General features: G+C 33.4%; 1 protein-coding gene across 2 annotated transcripts in view; it reads right to left on the reverse strand.

Annotated features, from left to right (window-relative positions):
• Positions 1–1,122: 1,122 nt before the first annotated feature.
• The window catches only part of LOC117118753 (solute carrier family 43 member 3-like), a 21,308-nt gene continuing 11,428 nt past the window's right edge, over positions 1,123–11,002 (reverse strand). For both annotated transcript variants that reach the window (XM_033263436.1, XM_033263437.1), the window contains exons 7-10: positions 4,744–4,857; positions 3,782–3,974; positions 2,827–2,950; positions 1,123–2,006 (exon numbers count right to left, since the gene is read on the reverse strand). In XM_033263436.1, coding sequence (XP_033119327.1) covers positions 1,869–2,006; positions 2,827–2,950; positions 3,782–3,974; positions 4,744–4,857 — 569 coding nt within the window. In that variant the 3' untranslated portion in view covers positions 1,123–1,868. The remainder of the gene's footprint in view (positions 2,007–2,826; positions 2,951–3,781; positions 3,975–4,743; positions 4,858–11,002) is intronic.

Consider the following 11,002-nt stretch of genomic DNA (forward strand, 5'->3'; position numbering starts at 1 on the left):
CAGCATGTACGCAATGATCGTACGCGGCGGATACCCTACGCGGCACTATTTACACGATCTTTTGTTACTTTTTCGCCAGTGACGTCATGGTAAAATCGTATATTATCGTCTATAACTTCATAAAAAATAGCCAAAGAATGATTTTAAGGTTGATCCTATTATTAATGGCATATCAAATATCCACTCTAGAACAAAAAATCATTTTGCTAGTTCTCTTTTAATTATACCTACTGAAAACAGTAATTGAAGGACGGTGCAAAGAAAAGGTGCAAAGAGGGAGAAAGCGTATTGCTTTCTTGAATGATTTGAAAGATGGTAACTATGGAACACTGTAACACTAAAGAGAAGAGCACATGACCAAACTCTGAGAAACCAGATGCCTGAGGACCAGCCAGCAAGAGCACCATAAGTATGGACATTAGTTTTATGACTACAACATTCAAGTGGTAGAGAGGACACATTCAGAGTACCCTTTAGAAATATACTCTCAACCCTTTATTTCACTGATAATTAATACAGCGCATTTTAGTGTCAAAGTTATATACATAAGTATAATATTCATGAAAATTATATGTCTATTCTAATTTCTAGTTATACATATTTGGTTTAAAGAATTTAATATAAGTTTAAGCAAATACTACCAAGCAAAGAAAATAATTTTTTTTGGTTCGGACCCCTCCGTCAGACATGTTGAATCCCTCGTAGGCAAATTTCTGGCGCAAGCGCTGAGTGGTTGTAAGCTTCACTGAGTTATCTTATTATTATAGTGTATTTATATTTTCTAAGAATACTGTAGTCTGTAGCACCTAAATGGGACAAGCTTATTATCGAACAGCTTCATCAGTTTCTGATTAAATCCTATTAGGATGTAAATCTTCAAAAAAAATTAAATGGAAAATATTGATTTACTTCACTTTAACCTTTTCTTCTTTATACTGAGTAACCTATTGATCTCCTACAGGACCCAGTTATGCTCTTAGGAAATTGTGGGAAAAACCCTGTGCTGTCACAGAATTGAACCCAGGACCCTGGTTTGGAAGGCAAGCATGTGAACCACCAAGCTATTCAACTCCACTCTGTCACTGACACCCAGTGTGCTGACAATAAGACCAGAAATGAGAATTTTAATTTTTACTTAACATTGTAAAACATTAAAATCTAAGGATCAATCAGTCATATGATATTAAGTTGTATTGAAGTAAATTTTTCCATCTGGAAATTTTAAAAAGCCCTCCAAACAAACTATTTAACAGTTCTGTCAGTGTGGGCAAGACATTATTTTATAGACTTTTTTTAATTCGGTTCCTAGTAGAATTGCTACATAAAATTTGCACAAATACAATCATTGTGATGTGTGTGACTGGCAGTGCATTAATGCTACTCACAGTGAGCTACCAAGAGAGGGGAGTAAAAGACAGAAATCCATATTTTAGAAGAGATAACAGCAACAAATCAGATAATACATCAAAAATAATATCAAGCTACGAAAATATAAAATTAAGACTTGAGCGATTTGCCCTAGAATCACACATTTTAACAGTCCTTACATTCATGCTTTAATTTGTTGTACTTTTCCTACTTTTACAGTAAATCTATTTTTATAAAATAGTTTTATATATACTTTTATATATATATTTTTTTATGTTACTGTTATACCCTTGTTAGAAGAAAAAACTCTCCACAGCAATTAAGTTTGCTTTTTGTTTATCCTGTCACCGACAAGGGTATAGTTTTGTCTTTACAGTATTTTTGTCCTTTGTATGTATTTTAAAGATTTTTGGTGAAATTAAATGTAAAATGCGATGCACAGGAAAAAAAAAGAATTCAACTAAGATAACTTAAAAAATGTAAGATACAAAAAGGAAACTTTAAGTAGTAACTGGTGCCAAGGCGTGTGCAGTACCACACTTCTGACGCCAAAGCGTACGCTTTCTCTTCACGTAGACACCTATGTACAGTGGTAGCAAAAACGAAAGCATGTTCAGCAACAACACAAAGATGTTTACCTATTAACAAATGAAACAAACTGCTGTTAGTTTAATGATGAGATTATGACATTTTGGGTCACACGAGGGGGTAATAGCAAAGCGTATAGAATAGCAAGAGGCCTGCCCTAATTTTGATTCAAGCAACGAAACGAAAAAAAAAATACTACCACGAGGTATGGCGCGCCCTATTCAAATTCGAATAGAGTTCGCATTCAAGCACAGATATAGTATGCGTTCATGTTACTACACTCTGAGATAGGATTTCGTTTCAAAGAAATCCTGGCAGTCGGACAAGTTGGTATTCTATACTCTTTGGTAGTAGCAAAAACTATACAAAATAAATGAGCCTTTTGATTGCTTACATATCTAATGTATCTCTTGCTTTAAGCTGCCATGTAAATTAAAAAATAAATTCTTAAAAAATTACAAATAGTGAACTGTACAAAAGAACTAATGATGAAAAATTAGGAAAAGACAAATAAAATGGTTAGGAAACCTACTACGATTACCAGATGACATGCCTGCAAAAAAAACAAGCCTTTTCAGAAGACTATAAAAAAAGTCAAAAGGCTCCGAGGCAGACCGCTACATCGATGCCAACAATCAATCTATAAAGATCTAATACTCATAATATGAAAAGTCGATTCAAGAGAAGGAAGCTGGCAACAGATAGAAAAGGTAGAATCTGATCATTTAGGTTGTAAATGCTATGTATACAGACGAAGATTACACAAGCAGACGACGATAATGATGTAAATTACTGCTGCTGTTCCTATTATTACAATGTTACAGAATATTGGAAAGCAAAAAAAACCCATAGTTGGCGCTATTTACTTACGTATATTGGATCACCATCAGAATACTTCTGACTGATGATGAATAGAGGATACTGGATGAGACCAAAAATGGCTGACAACAGCATCATCATTCCATAGAGCGAGCCAAAGAACTGCATTGGAAATCTACAATAGGAATGAAAACAGTAACTTTTTTTCTGAAATATGAATATGATTAAAGATTTTCACAATAAAATAAATAAATAAATGTTTTTCTTTCTGGATGTTTTTTTTTCTAACTGAGAATGCTGCCCTCAAGGATAAGTGTAGCTTAAAATTATAATTCACTTCAACAACACAGCAAATTAAAAGGATTTCATGGTAATTAATCAGGATAACAATTAATAATTAAACTGAATACTATCACAATTATACACACTGTTGCATTAACAAGTAAAGTAAGTCAATTTGTTACAGATGGTGAACTGGAAAATTCGAGTTGGGTTCTTGAGAGGACTCCCAACAGCCATGGACCAACTGCATTTCGCGTGGTCAATTGGTTAGTACATCAGAGACCTTCTCCCCAAAGCAGTGTACTGCATGATTTAATGTGTAAATGGGATATTCAAAAGACAAAAAGCTTATATGTTTCTACAGAAGTAATGGTGCAATACAACCTATATTTCACTGGGAGAGCAGATTGATGGAATAGAATTAGTGATTGCTGCAACTTGGTCGTACACACCCACTCATGTACTGTAAGTAATATGCAAGTATTACAGCCTTGTGGAGTAGGGACGACCAGAACCACATACATAGTCTCAATGTTTCAACTTGAATTATTATTGGGAAAGTCACATTCAAATCATTGTTAAATTACTATAATTGTTTTTACTTTAAAAAAATTTCTTTAAAACATTAATGAGTGATTTGAAGTACAAATAAAAAAAAAAAATTATTCAGACAAAGGCACTTGTGTAGTTTCTGTGTAGGGAAAAAAATGAGACGAAAACTCACGCTGTGGCGATGAAAGCTGCAGCCAATCCATATAAGAATGCACGGCTAAGTACTTGTAGCACGAACGTAATATACTGGACCTCAAGAATAGGAATTATGGTCATGATACAGAAGAGCAAAGTGATAACGATCGTCACTAAAAACGCAAGTATGCTGTCTTGAAGGTCATCCAGGAATGTGCGTTCACTGCAGTCTGAGGTGGAGATGAAACATCAAATAGAATTTATAAAGTGCATAGAGGCAGATAATATTATTTATTTGGACTTGCATTTTTACATCAGTGGCACACTTTAAATAACACAAAAGTGCATCTGAAACACAAAACTTAAAGACAAATGGTTACAAGATACATCAATTACAAGAACAACTACAGTAAAACTTAAAATTAACTCAAAACAGCTTAAATAAATCCCTTTCTCCTTCCCTGATATTTCAAATGTTATCACTCCCCACAAATAAACTGAACTTTAACCACTTATTTTCAGAAAAAAAATTCTAAGTACCCTTCTTCCCTCACCGAACAATGCAAACATTTACACAAATATAAAACTTAACACCAAAGTAGTAATGCAGAAGCAAAAACGAAAATGAAATTGAAAGTTATATAGATAGAGCATGAAATTCAAAATCTCACTGCGGAATTGCCAGCTCTTTTGGTAGATCTTTTACAGAACTTGTCAAATATATTTTTATGATGTGCTATGTAAGGAGCGTTTTGACAGGCTAGAGAGAGAGACTACAGGATTAAGCCTGTTATTGAACATCTTTGCCCAAAAACTGACCTGTTTTTCTTGGCTTTAGGAAACCTGGTTTTTCCCCCGAACCTGATCTCTGGAAGTTTACAAACCCTTTCGAACAGCTTACAATTATTCTTGGCATCTTGAAATCTGTAATTCAAGCTGGAACTTTGCAGGAAATGTTAAATTATGTTAATTATGAAAATGATAAACTGCAAACCTTACCTTTTCCTTCTGATGTTTTCTTTTTTCGATTTCTATCCAGCAGTAAACCACAGAGAGGAGCAAAGAGAATTCCACAGAATTGGACGGATGCAAACACAGAAGTGTACTGACTCACTGAAAAACAACACAAAATAAAATTCTATTCATTGAATATTTTCATTAAAATTGTCTGATTAAATTAACCAAAAAATATCCAATCTCTATAAATAATTAAATAAAGGTAAATCTGAAGACATATATATATCAATCAATCAACCTATCTGGATTTTGAAATTGAAGAACTATTATCAGAACAGTACCCGGAATGCGCATGTGTCCAACAAACGTGTGTTGTCCAACAAACGCACATGTTTACATACATTTACGCTATAGTTTTTAGGACCTTAGCAACAATATCCAAGGGGTGGGGCTTAGTGGGAAGGAATACTTGTAAGTGGTGGGGCTTAGTGGGAAGGTCCATTGTTCAGCCAATACTTGTAAACTATGGTTATGAAGATGAAATCAAATACTTTGCCTTTGGCTGTGTATGAGACAGGGCTGTTTTAGTACCTACTCTCCTCTATAGTTCTGAAACTTTAATAATCTATAGGCAATATCTGAAGTGTATTGAAAAGTACCAACAATGCTTACAAAGGATGTTCAATATTAAATGCACAGATAACAGTGTCTTGAAAGAAGGTAATGCTAACAGAATTGTGGCCATCATAATTAGAAGTAAAGTTTGTGGAGTTGGTCAAATCGTACAAATGAATCATAAAATGGTAAGCTAACACAAGGCAGAAAGCACTTCAAGACAAAAAATACCCAAGCACATGAGAAACTGGAGATAACAGTGCATGGAGGGGGTAAAACAGAGTTAAGAGGCATCAGAATAACTTTGCTAATGTTAAACACCTGCCCCCTGTGACATATGGAATGCTGTTCCCGGACTGGCCTTGTGCGTCAGAGAAAGAAAAATAAACACTATCCCATAATCATCAAAAACATAGTTGACATTCTTAAAAAGTACTATCTACACATCTGCTTGAGCATAAAGCATATAAATTTTATAAACATGTAAACAATCATATAAATTTTATGCACAATAAAGAGCAAGGAACATAACTCGTTAAATGTTTTTTTTTATACAAAATATTTGGCTAATCCAGCAAGTTTTGAAAAGTTTTAAAACAGAAAGGAGTGTTTGAGGAAGCTATTGGCCAGCAGTTGCCGAGATAGGCTGATGATGAAGATGTTGATAATGCTAAGATGATGGATAAAGTTGTGAATGATGATGATGCTGAAGATGATGAGGATGGAGATGTTGAAGATGACAATAATGACAAGACAATGATGATGAAGATAATGATGATGATGAAGATAATGATGATGATGATGAAAATGATGATGCTCAAGATGATGAAGCAGATTTGATGATGATTGGTAATGATGATGATCTATCATCATCATAATATTTCAGTTTAAAGGCAAGTCATTGAACAATATCATTAGCATCACATCATACATTCCATTCCAAGCCACCTAGCCTAGCAAACAACAGTAAACATAAACTGTTGCTATTGTCCTCCTTTTATAAATATAAATAAGAGTACATAAACACACAGTATATATACAGTTGAACTTGCCTCAGTCAAATCCAAAATGGCATTGAAAAATTGTTGGACCTAGATAAAATTTGACTTACAGATGGTTAATTTAGTGAAAACACAACAATTTGGCAAGTAAAATAAGATCGACTTATTCAAGTTAGGCAAAGTCGACTTAGGCAAGTATATATACTGATATATACTCAGATATATTAGTATACATATACTGTAGTAGGAATATAATTATATACTGCTATTGTCATCAGATTTTTTCATGTATATATTTATTATCTGATCTGAACTACACTGAAAAAGACACGTGTGTCTGATGATTTAAATGTCAACATATGCAAAATATTCTTTGCTTTTCTTGTCAGTATTATTGATTTATGTATATTTGACTTTATGCAATCAACTAAAAATGGCCAATATACTATATTATGAATGTAATTAAATTTTCTGGTCTTGCATACAGCTACAGTAGCTACAGGTAGAAAAAAGCTGCTGGTAGAAAGAACTAGAAAATCACTTTCGAAATAAAGGTAGCACTGAATTTGAGATTCAATTTGGAGAGCAGCTTAGCTCTGTCAGCTAAATTGGTAGTAGCCACTGTGTGTGCGCTGAACCGTGGAGATATTTAGGTCCCCGGTTCAATTCCCATCGCTGCCTCTCCTTGCATTTATACTGGTGGAATGAAATACAAGTTACAATAGCACACCGTCTTCAGATGAGACAATTAAGCTATTGTGTGCAATATGGCCCAAGTGCATGTTAAAGAATGCAGTACACTCTTCAGAAAAGAGTACGAGATTATTTCCCAGTGTACTGCCCAATTCACCACCAGGAGGACACCACTGGCAACAAGTCTTTGGACTTAGTGGGTTATCCTTGATGTGATCCACACCAAATACTCCTAATTGAAGTTTTTTTGTTTTTTTTTTTAAATATTATTAATTCAATCTAATATTGTTCTTTTGTTTCTAGTGATTTAAAAGTACTGATAGTATACAGTAGAAGTCCCCTTTCTTTTCAGCTGGTGGGTCATGGTGGTCTCTTCTTGATCCTGAGACCCCCACTCCAAACCCATATGATACTCTCAAGGAATGTTTTTTTATTCTTTTTATTCATAGTTTATATATTTCCGAATTGCACTGTTTTTGCCTATCGGATCAATCAACTCAATTTTTACCATGTTGTTAAAATGACAATAAAGGATCGTATCATGTGATTTTAATTTAGAAATGAAAATTTCTTCCTGCTTATGGAATGCTGTAATGCCAACTGTAAACTGACTGTATCTTTCATCAACATTTTGAGATTTATAGACTAAAAATAATTTAGCTGCAATAAAATCTGTTCATACCCAAGTACACTATCTTCAGATTGATTGATTGAATTATTTGATAACTGACATGCCCGTAAAATATTATAAATCATTTAACGAGAAAAAATAACAGCGAGTCTCATGAACACCAATTAAGCCAGAGTGAAGCTCATTTGCAATGCCGGCCGACATTTCATGTTAAAGGTTTTCGATTAAAAACATTAAATTTATAAATTTTAAGTTGTTCCCTGCAAGATTTTTCCGGTATATTTGTTTTAACGTAAACAGCAGCCAACAACATCACTTCTGATTTGGAATATATAATAATAATAACAATAATAACAATAATAATAATAATAATAATAATAAAAATATGTGCTAATTCGGACTTAAAGGGAAATATCTCTTGTGTTATTTTCCCTTAACGTAGTTTTTTTTAATTGTTCTCCAATTTCTCCATTTTCTAAGTTCTCCTTAAGGTAGCTTTTAGTAACACAATAATAAGAATAATATGTGCTAAGTCGGACTTGAGGGAATATCTTTTGTGTTGTTTTCCCCTTAACATCATTTTTTTATTTGTTCTCTAATATTTTCATTGTCTAAGTTCCCCTAAGGTAGGTTTTAGTAACATAATAAAAATACTAATAATAATAATAATGTAGATTTTTATGGCGCCGGTATCCATCAAACAAGATGCTCATGGCGCTTGACATGTGGACTATTAACTCAATCAATGACCTTCTTCGCCCCTTCGGGTCCCTTTGTGTCTGTGCTACCCAGTAACCCGGTACCAGCAACTATCGTCGTCCACCACAGGGGCTGTCTGTACCAGTACACCAGGGTATCCCATATTTGTCTCAAATGATCTACTGGGTTCTTTATAGTGCATACTGGGCCTACGGTTTATAGTCCTTATCTGAGAAAACTTTTTCTACCACCAGAACCATAGGCGAGCGCGCCTTTCGAACCAGCGTCGATATTATGGCAAATGAACAAATAAAATATATATACAATGCAAAGCACATTTATAACTGACAATCTTTAATCATTATTGAAATTACCTTATCAATGGAATATTTCTGGCTAGTACCTTACATATATACTGTGTGCTCTCTGTGATAAATTAAATGGTATTATTAAATATAAAATATTAAATTTATTATTAATTTATCATAGGATCAAGTACAATTATAACCACAAATGAGATATAAAACAAAAATCTGTTCTTGCTAATTTTTAAACAGATAAAGTGCATCGTTAAATTAAATTTAATTAGTTTAGATCTATTTACTTTAAACAGATCATCAACCAATTATGAGGTCCATAGAAAGATTATAAGAATTGGTCTGTTAAGAAGATATTAACTTATATTAATATTAATTTTTTTTTCAATATACAAATATGGAATTTCATTTTCCAAAATGTAGTGTATCATTGATTTAATCTGAAGTAGTTTCTTCTGGATATGTCAATTTATCATGTACAAAGGAAATATTAATTAGGGATTGGATTAGGTTAACAATCCTAATTTCCTCTTAAATCAGCGGTAATTGGGCTCTTTCAAAAATAGGAATATTTTTATTACTACCTGAAAACTTGCACTAATCACTAAACCATGCAGTTTAAAAAAAAGAACCAACAGATTGTAAAATGAAAATCAGTTTGGACTTATTTATTTTAATTGTATTTAATACTATATCATTTTTACTCCAAGTATCGAAATGCACACATTTCGATACTTGGAGTGTGTATTACACTATCTGAGATTAATCAGTGGACCTTTCAGTATCATTTTTCCTTTAAGAATACAGGCTGGAGATCTATTTGACACAAGTGATTTATACTTTCCCGATATTTCCCTCATCACCCCAGTCCACTATTTGTTAGAATGTTGTCCATGGGCAATCTGAACTTGTGAAATTAATGATAAATTTATAGAGCTATCAATCTTTACCTTGTCAAGCTGTTTCACCTTCTTACAGGTGTTATCTACTGTGACCTGTACTTGTTTTTACTTTCACACAGGCGTTTTCTACAGTGACCTATATTTTGGCAACCTCTTTTGCATGAACAGAAATATCAAATGAGAAATAAATTTAACATTTTTATTTTAGTTTTGCAGCTGACAAGAAATTGATAATTTTAATAGATTGTAAATGCAGTGGCATCTAAGTAGAGGGGAGAATTTCTCCATCACCAAAAACTTGACAAGTTAAAAAAAATCACCTCACTCCCCCACTATCACACCCCCTCCTCTTTTCATCACGGCCACACATTTTCCCATATCAACTACTCATTTTCTCATACTGAATTACCCACATATTTTCACATATCGTATGGAAAATGGACGGTTCTAATCGCCAACTCCAGTACTTGCCAGGGCTGGTGGAATGTTTTTCAAAAGTGGGGGGGCCCCCCACTAGTACGATGAATGGGAATATGAATTGTGAGGGAGCCAATCATACAAAAATCTGCATAGACATTATATATTTTCTGCCAAAAAGTGGGAGGCCGGGCCTCCCCAGTCCCGCCGACCATGATTGCATTCACATGGTCTCTCATTGCAGCAGCGCATCTACATTCCAGAATTGGCGGCGTACAAAGAATCCGCGTATGTGACTGACCTTTTGTCTGCTTCTCCCGAAAGTATTGTGGGAACATACTTGTAGGAATGTTCCTCACTGAATTCACTGTTACTAGGCAACTTGCGGTACTCGCAACTTGGTATTATGCCTATTTCAAATAGTTTATTACTGGTTAATTAAAAAATTTCAATACAAGTTGTTAAATTGTATGAATATACGTTTGTGTGTTCTTGGTTTGGCCAACTACTGGTTGTATTAGAATAAAATTCAATGTCATAACTCATGTTTTACTGACATACTGAACTGTGTTGTTTTGTGCAATTATGTACCATTGTATAGTTTAATTTATGTCTTTATGGTCTTTTCATATTTTTTTTATACTTATTTGCAACAGGGAAGACAATTTTCATGACTTTGTAATGATTTCACAATAAAATTCATTCTGATTCTGTACAATTAGTGCTTATCATTCACAAAAGATCTCTCATGGTATATTATTTATTAGATTCAAAATGAATTTGATTCTACTTCATTCAGAATAATAGGCCTATCTAAAAAGGTTACTATATTTACCATTTTTTTAAAAATTGCTAAAAACATAAAAAAATTATTATTGCTCAATAAAATAATATTATTATGGCAGTTATTCATATATATGAATAGGCCTTAAAGGTTACTTTATCATTTAAACAAAAACTGCTGAAAACATAAAAAAATAATTATTGCTCAATAAAATAACATTATTAAGGCAGTTATTCATATAT

This window comes from Anneissia japonica, unplaced genomic scaffold, assembly GCF_011630105.1.
Source record: "Anneissia japonica isolate Jap-2015-1 unplaced genomic scaffold, ASM1163010v1 scaffold2069_len581484_cov189, whole genome shotgun sequence".
Taxonomy (NCBI): Eukaryota; Metazoa; Echinodermata; class Crinoidea; order Comatulida; family Comatulidae; genus Anneissia; species Anneissia japonica.